At 43.2% G+C, this 18,677-nt stretch overlaps 1 protein-coding gene across 1 annotated transcript in view; it reads left to right on the top strand.

The window, feature by feature from the left end:
• The first annotated feature begins 15,231 nt into the window (after positions 1-15,231).
• The window catches only part of LOC126991471 (uncharacterized), a 29,241-nt gene continuing 25,795 nt past the window's right edge, over positions 15,232-18,677 (top strand). The window contains exons 1-2 of the mRNA XM_050850228.1: positions 15,232-15,262; positions 16,768-17,013. Of these exons, the coding sequence (XP_050706185.1) occupies positions 15,232-15,262; positions 16,768-17,013 (277 nt within the window). The remainder of the gene's footprint in view (positions 15,263-16,767; positions 17,014-18,677) is intronic.

Genomic DNA, 18,677 nt, shown 5'->3' with positions numbered 1-18,677 from the left:
CTGACGCTCCCCAGCACCGCCGAGGCGGGGGAGGGCGGGAACTCCAGACAACTGCAGAACAACTCCAGACGGGAATATTAAATTAATCGTAAACACGGTGACGGCGCAAAAGCTGCGTTTGTCGAGTCTGGGATGGCAGGACGCCGGCCGAGTGTTTTCGGCGCGGCATCCGTTTCCCTCTCTGTTTCTGATTTCTCATTGTATTTTGAGAGAGAGAGAGAGAGAGAGAGAGAGAGAGAGAGAGAGAGACCATTTTAATAGGGATAATGCTTTTGTAATGCTTTAATCAGTTGATATTTTTGTTATTACCAATATCTATCTATCTATCGACTCCCCCCCCTCGCCCCCCCCTACACATTGTGTGTATATGTATGTATCTATCTGTGTGTGTGTGTGTGTGGCCGCTTCGGACCCCCACACCCACCCACCACTCCACCAATAGCTTTTTATTCCATGCAGATTTTTTCATAGAATTATTAAGCAACTATAAAAAGAAACAGTGCCACCTGACAAAGAAAATTCTCCTTAAGATGTCTGTATGAACAGATTTTAGGTAAGTTATAAAGGAAGGGAGGTGAGCAAGCTTTTATACAAAATCGTAGGCGATGGCGGAGTGGCTTCGTAGCGTAAAAGCACATATAGCCTAATATTACAATTTAATAAGTTCGTATAAAAACTTGCTTACCTCCCTTCCTTTTGAACGTATCGATAATCTGTTGACACCATCATATTCAGGAGAATTTTCTTTATCAAGTGGCACTGTTTTTACAGTAGCTTAATAATTCTATGAAAAATTGGCATGGAATAAAAAGTGATATAAACCTGTATAACCCGTCTTTGACTTCAATTAGCTTTATTTCCTTTATTTTTAGTCAGTGTGAGTTGTTTTCAACACATTCATAATCTGCAATCTTTCTCCTGTCCAACGATGAAAAAGGCAAATATGTATTACGCGACATGAGTGGCGAGGTCAGTTTCCATGATCACATCTCTCTCTCTCTCTCTTCGCCAAATACTACTGCATTGCATACCTCACTGCAAAAGTGGTGCATGGCATCTTTGCATCCTTCATCATCAGTTTAACCCTAGATAGGTAATCTGGGGGTGTCAGACACCCCAGCCTTCGTGCTGAAGCAAGTTTTCCTCTTCCCGCCACAATGATGTGAAAGAACGCCGCACTGCAAGTGTTTTCTAGTCATTATGGTTTAGTCTGACGGGAGAGAGTGGGCATCATCGTCACTCTTATCCCCAGGCAATTCTGTGGCTGCTCTGGGGGCGCAGGACGCCCCCAAACCCTAATAGTGTAGCTGAATTTTCAGGGAGAGAGAGGGCTGACATTGTGACAAAACTCGAATTTCTGCGAACACACTTGCTTGACTATAGTGTGTGAGCATTTCTTTTGGAAACTGTTGCTCTTGCGATGACGTGTGGATGGCCAGCACCCCCATTGGCCGTAAACTGTGGATTGTGTACGCTTGCAAGTGATGGTGTCCCATATGCGATTTTTCTTGTTTGTGGTATTTTTTTTGTGAGGGAGATTTTCATAACGAAATATGTATAACAATAGTTCTTGAAGTGAATATTATAAAACTAAAGTGACAATATAATATTTAAAAGTGGTTACAGGGCGTTCTGGTGCCGATAAATATGTATATATGCACAGTGAATATCTGCCTTTTTTACTGGGACGTGGGGCCCATATATGTGGGGGGAGGATGAGGAAAGACCCTATGGAAAAGAAGAAAAGGAGGTGTTACTTATTCCACAAAAGTAATGACACCAAAGTGAAGTCCGCCTGTGCCTCTTAATTGCTGCGTCCCCATAAGTGGACGCGCCACAGCTACCTTCTCTGCAATGACTGCAGGTAAGACCCGGTAAATATCATGAAAATATGAACCAAGGTGTTTTTAATGCCTTATTTTGCATATATCTTTATTTTCATCCATTTAAATTCACTAATATATGGGTTTATAGGCGCTGAAAATACCAGAAAAGAAATTACTCAAAAAAGGGAGGAAAAAAAATCCCACTTTTCAAAACACTTTTCCACTATCTTCCAACAGGGTTTGCTGGCTGCTGGCTTCAAGGTGGATTACCTCATCCCTCCACTTAGAGTTCCTAGACAAAGGATGCCCCGGGGTCACGGGAGTTTTGTTATACATATGTTTTTAAAATGTCACTTAATAAATGCGAAAGTTTTTGGAAAATATATTTTTCAGAATTTCAAAGTTATGTTTTCAATTAAAATAGAAGTTGAAATTACAGAAGAGGCCTTAAACATCAAGTAACTAGTTTAAGTCTTTCAATAAATTCATTACCTGATTTTATATGGATTTTACTTCCCTTGGGGTCCAATCAACCCCCAAAGTATGGAAAGTAGCAGGATTTATATGATTACCTATCTAGGGTTAACAGAGATGTCTTTGGCTTCAAGCTTAAGAAAATGCTTCAAAAGGTATTTTTTAACTACTCCTTTTTGGACTATTGCTATTCATACACTGTTGTTAATAATAAGGCAATAATATATTGATTTCTTATATATGTTACATAGAAACTGTTTATGACGTCATTGTCCAAGCCCTTCCTGCGTCGTGACTGGCTCGGTCTGGCTGACATATCTGACTGTTGATTGGCTGGTTGTGGGTATGGGACCGAGCCAGTATACAGTTCGGCCAGTGATGCCAGATATGGGGATTTGTCCCTAGATTTGGGGATTTCGGGGCACTGATGGGGACATGGGGACATTCACTCTCGATTTGGGGATTTTTGAGGCTGAAAATAATAGGTATTTATCATTAAAATTAAAATAATAATATTGATATGAAGGTTAAAAGAAAACATGAGGTTAAACCGACGGCAATTAAGAAGTAAAATTTATGAGGCCACGGTTGTTGTTGATTGTTTAATTGATATACTAATAACTGGCGCCGCAACAGCCAGGGTCACATGGCGCCCATGAGGCAGAGAATACGAATGAGCTAGAGCTAAAAAAAAAACAGACGGCAAAGCTGCCGACTTCAGTTTTTTTAACGTTCAAAGGTTCAAGAAATCAATGACTACCATGAGTTTTTGGACGATTGTATAGTCGGTCCAAATTAGCTTGGTCAATTTGCACCGAGAGGCCCCTCCCCCATTCTGGCTAAGCTCCGCCCCCCTTTCACCTGATTGGCTGTAGATGACATCATAGATTGTATCAAAGACACGTACCAAATATATATGATTGAGATAATCTAGCTTCTTTCATGATTAAAAAATATTCGAAACTTAATTGAATAACGACACTCTATTTAAACAATCAATGACATCACTTAAGAAAGAAAGTACAATCATAATACTGCAAGTTTTCAAGGGAGAACGGGCCCTGCAAAACGAGCACTGAAGGCGATGATGGTAGGATATCGATAAAGTAATGCACACTTTCCGTCATTATTTCCTACATAGCTCATTCACATAGGCATACCAAATATAATCACATCAAAAAATATACTCTATAATTTCTGAATACAGGTAGGAATCATTGTATTGAGGAATAAGATATGTATCTGTGGCTTGGCGCGACGGGTAGGCTACGCATGTACGCTCAGCGCAACAGCCACAGAATACCTTCTGTAAACTGCTGTAGAATATATTTTTGTGATTATATTTTTATAGAACCTGCATATATGGTATGATGTTATATGTTCCCTATAGGCATTACTATCAGCACCAACTCTCCGTCAAAATCGCAACAAGCGATTAGTAATTTGACACAAGGCGGCATCACCGCTGCTGACAACTCTCCCCTCAGTCCCTCACTCAGTCCTCAGGGAGTCAGACTTGCCACGCCGGCTGCATCACGCACGTGATGTGACACCATTGTAAATTTCCTTCAGGTTCGTAATTGAAACTGTATCGAGCATTTAGCGCACACACGCCTTTCATCAGGTAAGCAGTAACCTTAACTTAATGTTAGATTATTAGATGCTGTGATGCCCATGAATGCGAGGACCAAAGCATTTGAAAAATAATTGTGTTGTAGTTTACACATGCCCAACAGCACCAATTTACTCTAAGTATGATAGTTTACACATGTACAACTGTAGATCCTCACGAGGGGATTGTTATTATAATACTCTTAGGACGGCGTAATGGCGCGGTACGTATAAATTATGAGGGATGACGCAATTAATGGCGTATATTTCAGTATTTTTATAACAAGTATAAAATATATGAAACGGGGATATTTGGGTATTTTTCCTAAGTATATCTAGGGATTTTGAGACCAGGCTGTCTGGCAACACTGACAGCTCCGAATAATGCTTCCCGGCTAGTGAGGTCAGGCAGTGATGGGCGGGGTCAGGTTCACAGGAGCTGCCTTGTGTAAGTTGACCGCCCTCTTGTAGACTCCTTAGGTTCCTGTGTCATCATGTTCACGCTCCCTCGATAATCCTCCCTCACAGACTTCCTCTCCTCCTCCCCCTCCTCTTCCTCCATTATTTTCTCCCTTACTGTAACTTATCAACTCTCCTCCCTCTCTCCTATTTCCTCTCCTTCTTTCCTCCCCTTGCTCCATTATTATCTTTCTTATCACAACTTAACCCTCCTCCCTCTCTTTCCCTTCCTCTCCTTCCCTCCTCCCCTTCCTCCATTATTTTCTCCCTCACCACAACTTATCAACCTCCCCTCTCTTCCCCTTCCTCTCCTCCCCTCCTCTTCGTCCATTCGCCTCGCCCTTATCACCAGTAATCTCCCTCTCTCCCATTTCCCCTCCTCCCCTTCCCCTACCATCATTTGCTCTCCCCTTCCCCTACTATATTTGTGTTCCCCCTCCTCTACCTCCTCCCCGCCTCCTTGTTTTGCTTTATCAAAAATCTAGTATAATGTTTAGGCTATCTACACAAGTATAGATTTGCTGTAGGAGGCTGGACGTGTGTTGCTGCCTACAAGTGGCTACAAAACTAACACACGGTGCCAACAGTTTTAGATAAAGATCCAAACCACAGTCGCACGCCGTGTGTCAAGGGGAGAGCTGTACGAGTTACAATTACCTCTCATTCATTCACTCTAGAATATTAATAATCTTTCCCAATCAGTGCATCGTTATACAAATGACAGTAAAGAAGCAACACACATTGTAACAAACCACACCAGCCACCATTACTCGCCCAAGTATCGATGTGCTGGGTGCCGGCACATACAGCTGCCACCGAGGCTACGCGCGAGCCGCTTGAGGCGCCGCCGCCGTGCCGCCCCGGTTACAAGTTTCCCATAGGGGAGCGCGCGACTCTCCCTTCTTAATTAACTGATAGTACTCTTTGCTATCTATTACCACCACCACCACCACCACCACTACCAGCACCGGCAGCAGCAGCGCCACCAGCACCAGCACCTTCACATCCACCACCACCACCTGCACCATCACCACCACCAACATCACTACCAGCAGCGGCACCACCACCACCACCACCACCACTACCAGCAGCGGCACCACCACCACCACCACCACCACTATTATCCCCATTATCATCATCATCAGCACCATAATCTTCCTAAGGAGGCGCCAGGCAGCGGTACACGCTGAAAACTGAGCCTCAGGCGGGACGAAGAAGCAGTCCAATTACACCTGAGAGAGAGAGAGAGAGAGAGAGGAGTAAGGAGGTAATAATATAAGTAATAAAGGCAGACAAAGAGAGACCACAGAATGTAATAGAAGAAATGTTTAATAAAAGAGTATTGTGATTGCCTTTCTCTCTCTCTCTCTCTCTCTCTCTCTCTCTCTCTCTCTCTCTCTCTCTCTCTCTCTCTCTCTCTCTCTCCTTATATATATATATATATATATATATATATATATATATATATATATATATATATATATATATATATATATATATATATACACACACACACATTTGGTTTCATTTCGTAAAGACTTTCCTTCCTTTCTATATGTTTCCTTCTCATTTCTTTTCGTTCACAACTATTTATTTTAAGCAGTCTTCCTTACTTATATTATCTTGGTGTCTTTAGTGTCCTCCTCCTTTCTCTCTCTCTCTCTCTCTCTCTCTCTCTCTCTCTCTCTCTCTCTCTCTCTCTCTCTCTCTCTCTCTCTCTCTCTCTCTCTCTCTCTCTCTCTCTCTATATATATATATATATATGTATATATATATTTGATTTCCTTTCGTTTAAGCTTTCATTCCTTTCTATATGTCTTTCTTTTATTTCTTTCCATTCTCAGCTATCTTTTCTATGTGGTCTTCCTTACTTCCTATATTTTCTTGGTCCTTTTAGTGTCCTCGTGTTTAATTTCCTTTCGTTAAAACTTTCCCTTCATTCTTTGACTTTTCCTCTTATTTTTTGTATTCATTTACAGCTATGAGGTTCAAGTGGTCTTCCTTACTTATAATATTTTTCTCGTTTTTTTCTTTTCTCTGTGATTTCATATCGTTAATTTTTTTTCCATTCCATAAGTCTAATTTTTAAAGTTTTTTCATACACAGTTATTTATTCTGAGTACTCTTCCCTACGTCTAATATTTTTTCTTGATGTCTGTAAATTTTCTTTCTCGCCTATTAAAAGAAATTAAAGTGGCCTTCTGTGCTTCATTAAAAAATATTCTTTACTTTCTCGCGTATGAACATTTGGCCTTTTTTTCTTACTTCAAATATTTTCTTGGTAGCTGTAAACTTTCTTTTATGAGTGTAGAACAACATTAAAAAGTGTCCCTTATTGCTCCTTATATTTTTCAACTTTTTTAAACTTTCATTCTCGCGTTAAAGAGGAGGAAGAGGAAAACATCAGAGGAGGAAGAGTGTTATTGTATGGAAAGGGAAGAAGAGATAGAGGATAATTTTATGAAGAAAGATCACAAATAAAGGAGAGGTATTTCACTCCATTCCAAACATAGGGAACCATTGAAACCTAAATCAATACACTTTTTTTCTCAGCATTTTCTGTGTTCTTCGTGGATCAGCGAGCAGCGGTTCACCCTTTACTTCGTTCCGCCCTCGGCCGCCGCCTTGACCGCAAACAAAAACAATAAAATACTTCTCCATACAACTGTTCCCTTCCCCAAATGTTAACTTTCACTACAGGGAGAAAGTTTACTAAGGAACGGAAGAGTAATTAGTAAGTAGAAAGGGAAGGAAAGGTACTCACTCGGGGCGGCTTAGCTTCTACGTAACTTCTTTCCTTCTTCGCTCTGGAGGCTTAACTTCTTAATATCTCTTCCTCTTCCTTCCTTTTTTATATATAGCCTACACTGTTTTTATTGTCCTTGAGTCGGCTCCTTTGTTGTAATAAAAAAAAAAAAAAATAAGGTGGTGAAATACAGAAGGCCAGCCAGTTTGCAGTAATTTAGGTTAAGAAATAAAACATGAGATTATGATAGGTGGTGGGAGAGTAGGCAAGGACTTGTGGGTATAGTTTTACAAGACGGACAGTAGGCGAGAGTAAACATGTAAGTCGGCAAATGTAGAGCTTAGATATGCCGGAAAGATTACAGTAGTTCAAATGCTCTGCTCCTCTTCCTCCTCTTCTTCCTCCTTCTCTGAGTCTTCTTCCTTTTCCTCTTTCTCTTCCTCCTTCAACTTTTCCCCCTCTTCTTAATCCTCCTCCTAATGTCTCTCTCCCTCTTCCTCTTTCTCAAACTACAGGGTGCTTATGAAAGACAGACAGACAGACAAACATCCCCTCTCTCTCTCTCTCTCTCTCTCTCTCTCTCTCTCTCTCTCTCTCTCTCTCTCTCTCTCTCTCTCTCTCTCTCTCTCTCTGGTTCTGGGTATGCGGGTGAAGTGTTTTCACCTCAGGGAACTAGACGTCCTTGCCCTGCATAGTCTCAGGTCACCCTCGGACAAGGTGTAATACCTGATCTGTCTCTCGTGCCAGGGTCACGGTGAACCCTCTGGGAAGCAGCAGTGGTGGATTGGACTGCAGGCAGAGGATCTCTTTATGAGACAATGGCTGGAGTTCCAGGGTCCTAGTCAGCTGGACCGTGCCTAATTATTTAGGCCTGCGGTGTAGAGGAGTGTGGCGACCTCTACACTAAAAAGCCTCCCTGGGAACCAGTTGTCGGTGTGAGCTCCCCGTCCCTCCCCTCTATCGACGGTACTCCCATCCCTATTCTGCATAACAGCTGGTTCTTGTCTTCTCCTGAAAGAGATGTCTTCCGTGGGCCATTTGAAGTTGTACCTCCCGGCTTCTCGGTGGAGCTTCTGAGGGTTTTTCTTAAACTCAAGGAATATTTCAGCTTTTTGGTCTCTCAGGAAGGGCGTCTGATACTCTCTAGAGATGTGGAGAACACCTGGTGGCAGGTGCCACTGGCCAGGCCTCGAAAGGGTCGTAGAGTTGGGTTAGACGTTTCGGAAAGTGGGAACGAATTGCTGGTTCCTCTCCTCCCTTGCCAGCTCTGCTCTGTGTGACTACGCCGGCCCCGTTCTATGGGACAAAACTTCGAGGACAATAGCTGAAAAGCGCCGGGTTGTGAAAGTCTCTCTCGTGACCGAGGCTCAGGACAAGCGATTGGTCTTTGAGGCGTTTTCAAGACCCTGTGGGAGCGAACTCCCAGTGTTGGAAGCATCTAACACAGCAGTATCTAATTTCCATGCACAATTTTTATCCAATTCAATTTATGGTCACAATTTAAGTTATTTCGAAAGCGCTTTTAACCCGGTAGCTGCGGGGACCACGTTTCTTAAAGGTCCCTCTAAGCGAGAAAAATGAGAAAAAAAGCAACACTCGCGCAAACCATTTCATAATATGTATCAATGTATTTGTGATCAGTTTATGCATCATCTCTTTTGGGGGGTCTTTATCATGGCACAAATTTGGCCCGTCGCTGGTACACGGTAAAGCCACAAATTTGGCCCGTCGCTGCTAACTGATTAACATTTGCCCAAACTGTTAACTCGCTTAAATTTCTAACAATGCCTTCGAACCTTGAGTGTGACGTCTGTCCCGGACAATTTGCAGCTCAGTACTTCCAGCTGAATAAAACTTGCCGCCTCTGTGTTCAAAGATTACAACTTCAGAAGGCTGTGACTGAATGGAAAGTCAAACATAATGATCTTGAAAAGAAATTCGAAGCCCTTCAGGAATTTTGTGCAAGCAATGTGGCAGGGACTCCACCATCGATGGTGGAGAGGCCCTCCACCGAGACTGTGCCCTCTCCAAACGACCCTCCTGCTTCACGGGAGGACGTGTTACCTGCCTCACAGGTTGACTCCCAGCCTGCCTCACAGGCTAACCCCCAGCCTGCCTCACAGGCTAACCCCCCGCCTGCCTCACAGGCTAACCCCCAGCCTGCCTCACAGGCTAGCCCCATCCCAGGCTAACCCCCAGCCTGCCTCACAGGCTAACCCCCAGCCTGCCTCACAGGCTAACCCCAGCCTGCCTCACAGGCTAACCCCCAGCCTGCCTCACAGGCTAACCCCCAGCCTGCCTCACAGGCCAACCCCCAGCCTGCCTCACAGGACAACCGCCAGTCTGCCTCACAGGCTGACCCCCAGCCTGCCTCACAGGCTAACCCCCAGCCTGCTTCACAGGCTAGCTCCCAGCCTGCCTCACAGGACAACTTCCAGCCTGCCCCACTTAACGCTTCTCTTCCTGCATCACAGGATGTCGGGTTCCAACCTGTAAGGAATGGAGCCAACCGAAGCAGGCAACCAAGGATTTACTGACCCCACTACCTTCAGTAGGTTCCAGGTGCTGGCAGACACCAAGGAGGATGAGTTTGAGACTCGCCTAGTTGGGGACTCCATGGTGCGTGGCCAGCTGGTTGAATTCTGTGGTCGTTCATCAAACGGCCGCAGAAAACGTTACTGCTATCCAGGTGCCAGACTGGACGACATCACCGCAGCGTGCGATGATGTCACGAGAAATGCCGACCGAAACACCCTCTGTCATTCACGCGGGGACAAATGACGTAAAGACAACCCGTTCTGAGGAGCTGCTTGAGAAATACCGCCGTATGATCAAGCAGTATAAACGTAAAACGGATGCCAGTAACATCATAGTCTCAGGAATCCTCCCGAGGGTCGGTGCCGAATCTAGCTTTTACAGTAAGGCCTTCAGCACAAACAACAGACTTCAGTCCCTTTGCTCACAAGAAAACGTCCAGTTCGCTAACTTGAGGAACAGTTTTTACTACGATTCAGACTTGTTCCTTGCTGATGGCATCCACTTAAACCCTGTTGGAGCAGCCCGTTTCGGGAGGCTGCTCTGTGACCAAGTGGCTCTTCGAAAGCCAAAAAACGCGGAGGCGAGAACACCAGCAGCCCCACCGTAAGGGAGCACTCAACCCGCGAACCCCCCGACTCGAATCACATTAAAGCTTGCTATATAAACGCTCGCAGCCTACGTAACAAATTTGAAGACTTAGAAGTCCTCGCAGCTACAAATCATTATCACATCATCGGAGTCACAGAATCTTGGATAGACACTTCAAATAGATATTTCATTGCGGAATATAGATTGCCGGGTTATACCATCTTTAGTCATGAAAGAGATAATAGACAGGGTGGAGGTGTTATCTTTTATATCCACAACTCTCTCCATCCAGTATCCGTGGAAACCATTGTTATAACCAATGTAGACATGGTCTTCATTGAAATTAAAAATAAATCTCGTAAAATAGTAATTGGACTTATCTACAGATCGTCAAGGGAGACTCTTGATAGAAACAAGTAGCAGTTGCGAGGCAGTAATTGTTGGGGACTTTAACTTGCCAGTGAAAAGATGGGGTGAACCGTTGAACTGTCATACAGGGCTCGACCTGTACACAAATTTACTAGAAAGTGATTTACATCAACACGTTCAAGAACCGACTCGGGAAAATAATATACTTGACCTTATCTTTTCAACGACAGCTGATCTAGTTAACGAAGTAAATTTTTAGTTCTAGCGATCACCGAACAATCACATTCAGCATCAATATGAAAGAAAGTAAAGTAACTCCTAGTAAAGAAAAGGTGCCTGGTTATCAGAGAGCGAATATCGTAAGACTCCGATCAGTTCTAAAAAAATTTGACTGGACTGAAATCTCGGCGGAAACAGATATTGATAAATCTTGGGGGGCCTTCACCACAATATTGAACAATGCCATTAGCATATGCGTACCCTATCGTAACAGACATTCAGCTTTTAAGTAGAAACCCGAATGGTGGAATAACGAAATTCAAAATAGCCTATCTCTTAAAAAGACGCATATACAGTAGATACATATCAACTCAGAGAGAGGCTGACAAACTAGAGTTGGACAGAATTCGCCGCGAAACCAAGAAATTAATAAAACGAAGCAAGAAAAATCTTGAAGAATATATAGCGGAAACGAGTAAATCTAATCCTAAAGAATTTTTTAGCTATGTAAATAATAAAAAAGTCACTCACTTGTGGTATCGGACCGCTTGCTAATGATAATGGTAACCACACGAACGATGAAAATGAAATGGCTACAATCCTAAATAACTTTTTCGCATTCGTGTTTACCGACGAAGATTGTATATCACCTCAACCGCCGGAGGTTAGAAGGACCGAAAAGATGTTAAGTGGCGTGCTCATCGTAGAAAGTGACATTTTACGCACAATTGAAAAGATTAAAGTAAGCAAAGCTCCTGGTCCAGACAAAATTACCCCTAGGGTCTTAAAAGAAATCAAACATCAAATTTGTAAACCGCTCTCCATCATATTCAATAAATCTTGAACAGCTGGAAAAGTTCTGTCGGATTGGAAACTAGCAAATGTCACACCAATTTTCAAAAAGGGGGACAAGTCTCATCCAGGAAACTATCGACCAATTAGCCTGACATCGATTGTTTGTAAGTTAATGGAGATTATCATTCGCGACTATATGGTGAAATTCTTCGAAGAAAATAATATGATAAATAATTCGCAACATGGCTTCCGTAGTAAACGTTCGTGTTTAACTAACTTACTAGATTTTTTTCATTATATGTTTGAGGTGTTCGATGAAATCAGATCAGTAGATATCATATATCTGGATTTTCAAAAGGCATTTGATAAGTTCCCCCACCAACGATTGCTCAGCAAACTATTGGCGCACGGTGTCTCGGGTAACATTCACAATTGGCTTGTAGACTGGCTCTCTGAGCGGAAACAGAGAGTAGTTCTAAACGGTGTTACATCTAACTGGCTCGATGTCAGAAGCGGCGTACCTCAAGGATCAGTGCCTGGCCCCATGCTCTTCTTAATTTATGTTAATAATATCGATGATGGGCTCACTTGCAAAATATCAAAATTTGCTGATGACACAAAAATTGCTAGTAAAGTACCTGCGACACACGACGAAGAAGCTTTACAATCAGAACTAGATCGACTTGCACATTGGGCCAATCAATGGCAAATGAAATTTAACGTTGACAAATATAAAGTGTTGCACATCGGAAAAAATAACAATCGCGTTCGGTACGTAATAAATGTCCAACATCTTTCTGCAGTAAGTAAAGAAAAGGATCTTGGAATCACTATATCAAGCGATTTAAAGCCCGGTCAGCATTGTTCAGAGGTAGTTAAAACTGAAAACAAATTGGTTGGCTTCATCGGACGAGTCTTTAATAATAAATCGGAAAAAGTAATATTAAAACTGTATAATTCGTTGGTTCGACCCCATCTAGAGTACTGTGTACAGTTTTAGTCTCCCTATTACAGAAAAGTCATAGAAAAGTTGGAACGGGTTCAACGAAGAGTAACAAAGATGATTCCTAGGTTGAGAAATTTATCATATGAACAAAGGCTTAAAAAAGTAAATTTATTCAGCCTATCAAAACGAAGAATGCGAGGCGATCTAATAGAAGTGTTTAAAATGTTTAAAGGATTCAGTGATATTAATGCGGAAGATTACTTTACAATTGATCGATCAAATAGAACAAGAAGAAACCATAATTTGAAGATAAGTGGTAAAAGATTCTCGTCGCACGAAGCTAAACACTTCTTCTTCAATCGAGTTGTTAATGTTTGGAACTCTCTACCTTGTGATGTCGTTGATAGTACAACAGTTACGGCCTTCAAGAATAGATTAGACAAGTATTTTGAATCCAGCCAGCAACTAATATATTACTCATTGTCGTAATAACGTTAAGTTCTTCCGAATACTGGTGTCCTTGTCCGCTTTTATCGCCCGGTTAGTGGTAGCAGTAATGGTAGTTCTTTCCTCGTTTCTACATAATTTCCATGCAGTTTTTCCATGCTGCATGGTTCTTTTTCCTTTCCTGCCAGCTTTGGCTGGAGGGATGGCGGGGTGGGGAGGAGCCTTCGCCTTTGCTGTCCTTCATCTTTCATCTTTGATTAGATAGTTAGTGTAGCTTGTCACAAACAGCCTCGTAAGGACCAGCAGGTCTGCTGTTGTTTGTTCTTCCTTTGTGTTCTTTGTGTGTCTCTCTCTCTCTCTTGCACACCCACACCCGCACCCACACACACACACGCACACGCACGCACACGCACGCACGCACCCGCACACGCACACACACACACACACACACACACACACACACACACACACATTAAGAGCCTTTGTTGATAAGTAATAAAGGCCAGGCCGACATTTGCATATTTAAGAAACAGACAGACTAAACACGACATATTTGGAATGCAGTAAATAAAAAATGGAGATTAGTTAATAAAGCCGCGATGTTCAGTGTAGGACATCCTCCTCCTCCTCCCCCCCCCTCTTCTTCCTCCTCCTCCTCCTCCTTCATTACTATTTTTCCTTTCCATTTTTTCTTTTGCTTCCTTCAGCCACAATCTTTACCTCACTATTCTCCTTTCTTCCTCCACTCCTCCTCCTCCTCCTCCTCCTCCTCCTCCTGTACGAATGGACAAGGAAAGTTTCACACGCCATGGTAACTTTTCTTCCTCCATTTTTCTTTCTTTTTTCTCTTTTCCAACATTTTCTTCTAACACGCCCCGCTTTTTCTTCTTCTCCTCCTCCTCCTTTTCTCTTCCTAGTTCTCCTGTCTTTTTCTTTCTGCTTTCTTTATTTTTATCGCAACTTTCTCCTCTTAACCATTCCTCCTCCTCCTCCTCCTCCTCTTCCTCCTCCTCCTCTTCCTCCTCCTCCTCCTGTTTCTTCACCTTTTTTTTTTCATCATCATTATTATATCCTCATCTTCATCATATTCTTCTCTTCTTCTTCTTCTTTTTCTTTTTCTTCTTTTTCTTCTTCTTCTTCCTCCTCCGCCTTCTCCTCCTCCTCTTCCTCCTCCTCCTCCTGTTTCTTTACCTTTTTTTTTATCATCATCATTATTATATCCTCATCTTCATCATAGTCTTCTCTTCTTCTTCTTCTTTTTCTTTTTCTTCTTTTTCTTCTTCTTCTTCCTCCTCCGCCTTCTCCACCTCCTCTTTGTCAGTCAACGTTGACAAAGGCAAAGTCATACACTTTGGTTCCAGAAACAGTAACCATACATACAACATGCGTGGAAATCCTCTGCAGGTGGTGCAGGAGGAATAGGCTATTGGAGCCATAATCAGCAGTGACCTAAAACAAGCAAAACACTAAAAAAGCATATAACAAAGTCAACACTATGATTCGGGTTTACATCAAGAAAATTCGAATATAAGACGCCGGAAGTAATGTTATCCTTATATAACTCAATGGTGAGACCTCACCTCGAGTATGCGGTACAATTCTGGTCCCCTAATTACAGAAAAGACATTGAATTATTAGAAAGAATCCAGCGACACGGTACGGAGATGATTCCACCCTTGAGAGCCCTGCCGTATGAAGAACGACTCAGGCGACTCAACCTCTTCACGCTGGAAAAGTGACGCCTACGGGGGTATGATTCAGGTCTTCAAGTACCTAAAGAACTTCAGAAACGTCGACCACTCCAAGCTCTTTGGGCTACAGACCAACTCAAGTACTAGAAACAACGACCTGCCCATTCAAGCGAAGCGATACAATACAGACATTGGTAGGAGTTTCTTCTCTAACCGAGTAATACGCCATTGGAACGACCTCCTTGCTGAAGTAGTAAGTGCAGAAACCGTCAACTCCTTCAAAAATCGCATCGTACGTCACTTCGTGACAACAGGAGTAAACTGAATATACGCACCGAAGTGCTTTGAACTGCTCTGCAAGCACCAAGTGACTGTCATGCAGACCACGGCTCCACAGCAGGCAACCTCGTAATGAGCCAGCAGGCTTTCTGTTGCCTGTCATTCCAAGTTTCCATGTTTCCTCCTCCTCCTCCGCAATCTCTTTACGCCGGAAGAAGGAAGAGACGATCAGGCGGGGATGTGATGCAGGTCTTCAAGGACACAAACAAGGGCAGTAACGTCGATCACGCCAGCTGTGTTTTATTTATCTCCAAACTAACGCGAGAGCTGGAAACAACGGGATGAGCATGCAAAGAAGAAGAAAGAGACGGTCACGAAGGAACTTGATACAGGGCAGAATTCAAGGGCGTAAACAAGAACAGTAAAGTCCATCACGACAGTTTTTGTTTGTTCATTTTTTTAACCTAATTTTTCTTGCGTCCATACATGTTTCCTCATCCTCTCCCTCTTCCTTTTTCTTTTCTTTTTTCTTTTTCTTATTGTCTTCGTCTTCTGCTTGTCTTCGCCTCCTCCTTTTTCTTTCTCTCTCACACTTTTACTTTTTCTCTCTCCATTTCCCATGAACTTTCCCTTTCGCGTTCTCTTTTTGTTCGTTCTCTTTTATCTTTTTCTTTTCCTTTTTCCTCTTTCTCTTTATCCCTTCCTTTTCATCCTCTTCCTCTTCCTACAAATTATCTTTTTTCTCTTTTTCTTTTCCTTTTTCCTCTTTCTCTTCCTCTCCCTCTTCTTTCTTTTCCTCCTCCTCTTCCTCTTCCTCATAATCCTACTCCTCTTCCTCCTCCACTATTGAAATTGTTGAAGTTATCAGAAACAAGTGAAAAATATACATCATACGAGCGCTTACAAACATACATACATACATACAGACAGACAGGCAGCGGTCGAGTTCATAATTACACGCATTAGAATATTACTGTAACAATGTTGTATTATTTTGTATTCTATTAATCTCTCAAATAACACGTTTCTATTAGTGTAAAATGTGTGACTAATGATTCACAAACACCTGTGCATGATTCATTACCTGGACACACACACACACACACACACACACACACACACACACACCATATAATACGTCAACCCACTTCCACTTCAGCTTTTCATTTTCTCGTCTGTCTCTCCTCCTCCTCCTCTTCCTCCTCCTCCTGTTCCGTGTTGTACTATATTTTAGCTCACGTCTTTTATTTTTTTGTATATTCTTCTCGCCTCACAATTTTACTTTTCGCTTATTTCTTCCTTAGTTCCTTTGTCTTCATCGCACTTTTTATTTTCTTCTTCTCCTCCTCCTCCTCCTCCTCCTCTTCCTTTCTTTCCTCTTTCGTAACCTGCTTTTTCGCTTTGTTCCTTCTTTTCTCTTCCATCCCTATATTCTTTTCCTTCCTTTATTTGTATTTTTTCTATTCCCTTTCCTCTATAACCTGCTTCTTTTCTTTTTTCTTTCTTCTCTCTTCCATCGCCACAGTCTTTTCCTTCCTTCCTTTATTTCTACTTTCTTTCCTTCCCCTTCCTTCATACGCTTCCTTCTTCACATCCTTTCTATATTCCCGCTCCCTTTATATTTTCATCACAACTTTCTCCTTTTAACATGTCTCCTCCTCTTCTTCATCTTCATCTATTCCTCCTTCTCCTCCTCCTCTTCCTTTTCCTCTCTTCCATATGAAATCCCACTCCTCCCCTTCCCCGATGGCTAACACCCCTCTTCACCCCCTACCATAGGTGTCCCGGCGGGCGTCCAGGCGGGGTCATGGCCAGCCCCTCAGCCCCCGCCCTCTGAGCTCCGCCCACCGCCAGTCCCACTTTCAGGAGGAACACACGCCGTCACTCCCCCGGCAGCCACTCCGCCAGCTGCCCCGCCCGAGCCGCCATCGTTCGACACCTGCGCCTCCGGGAACGTGACGGCGCTGTTGGGCGGGACGGCGACGCTGAGGTGCCGCGTCACGAACCTCGGGAACAAGACGGTCTGTGTGTGTGTGTGTGTGGGTGTGGGTGTGGGTGGGTGGGTGCGTGCGTGTGTGGGTGGGTGGGTGGGTGAGTGCGTGCGTGCGTGCGTGCGTGTGTGCGTGCGTACGTGTGTGTGTGTGTGTGTGTGTGTGTGTGTGTGTGTGTGTGACAAAACCACCTCCCGTTTCTAACTAAACTCTCCCCCACACATTGCAACATTACAGTCCACTTGTTGCCGCAGACAGAACTTATGATATTATAAATTGCACAGCACATTATTCTTACACTAAACACTCCTTAGTTGAACACTCTGCCTTACACGTACACTTAACGAAACCCTCGGCCCAGCTCCCGTAGACTGTTGTGTTGCAGGGGTCCAGAACGAGAACATAAGAACATGAGAACGTAAGGAGTCTGCAAGAGGCCGGTTGGCCTATACAAGGCAGCTCCTGTACACTCAACCCCACCTTACATCACCATCCATGGCTTTATCTAACCTCTTCTTGAATGTATCTATGGTATTGGCACCCACAACATGGCTCCCAAGCCTGTTCCATTCGTCCACCACTCTATTAGTGAACCAATTCTTGCCTATGTCTTTGTTGAATCTGAATTTGTCTAACTTAAAACCATTGCCACGCGTCCTGCCTGGCTCTTTCACTCTCAAAATTTTATTGACATCCCCTTTATTAAATCCCTTCATCCATTTATAAACTTCGATCAAATCTCCTCGCAACCTTCGCCTTTCTAGAGAGTGTAGATTTAACTGCTTCAGCCTGTCTTCATAAGGTAAGTTTCTCACCCCCTGAATCATCTTTGTCATCCTCCTCTGTACAGATTCTAACATCTTGATATCCATTCTATAATAGGGGGACCAGAACTGAACTGCATAATCGAGATGAGGTCTAGCTAGTGCTAAGTAAAGTTTGAGGATGACTTCAGCGCTCCTATTGCTCACGCTCCTTGAGATGAAACCTAGTACTCTGTTTGCCCGATTTTTAGCCTGAATGCATTGAGCCCTAGGACGGAGGTCAGCGCTCACTAGGACTCCTAAATCTGTCTCACGCCCAGACCTGCTTAGAGGAGTGTTATTTAAGGAGTAATTGTGTAAGGGGCTATTCCTACCTACACTCAAACTGCTACACTTCCCGACATTGAATTCCATCTGCCACTTCCTCGCCCAATCATATAGTCTGTCAAGCTCATCCTGGAGAACGGTAGCGTCGCTGTCTGATTGGATTACTCTACCGATCTTGGTATCATCTGCGAACTTACTGACATCGCTATTAATTCCTGTGTCCAAGTCATTGATGTAAATAATAAAAAGCAGAGGACCCAGCACCGACCCCTGTGGGACTCCACTCGTAACACTGCCCCATTCAGATTTCTTACCATTGATTTGCACTCTCTGCTTCCTACCACTAAGCCACGCCCTGATCCAGTTCAAAACTTTCCCATCTACGCCGTGAGCCTGTAATTTTAGTAACAGCCGGTGATGAGGGACTTTGTCGAACGCTTTACTGAAATCTAGATATAATATGTCATAGTTTTCATCTCTGTCAACCGCCTCGATTACTTTAGTGTAGAAGGACAACAGGTTTGTAAGGCAAGACCTACCGTTTGTGAACCCATGTTGTGAATCATGAATTAAATTATGCTTTTCTAGATGGTCCCGAATGCTATAA

The sequence above is a fragment of the Eriocheir sinensis genome, unplaced genomic scaffold (genome assembly GCF_024679095.1).
Source record: "Eriocheir sinensis breed Jianghai 21 unplaced genomic scaffold, ASM2467909v1 Scaffold287, whole genome shotgun sequence".
NCBI lineage: Eukaryota > Metazoa > Arthropoda > Malacostraca > Decapoda > Varunidae > Eriocheir > Eriocheir sinensis.
This window is presented reverse-complemented; position numbering and strand designations above follow the sequence as displayed.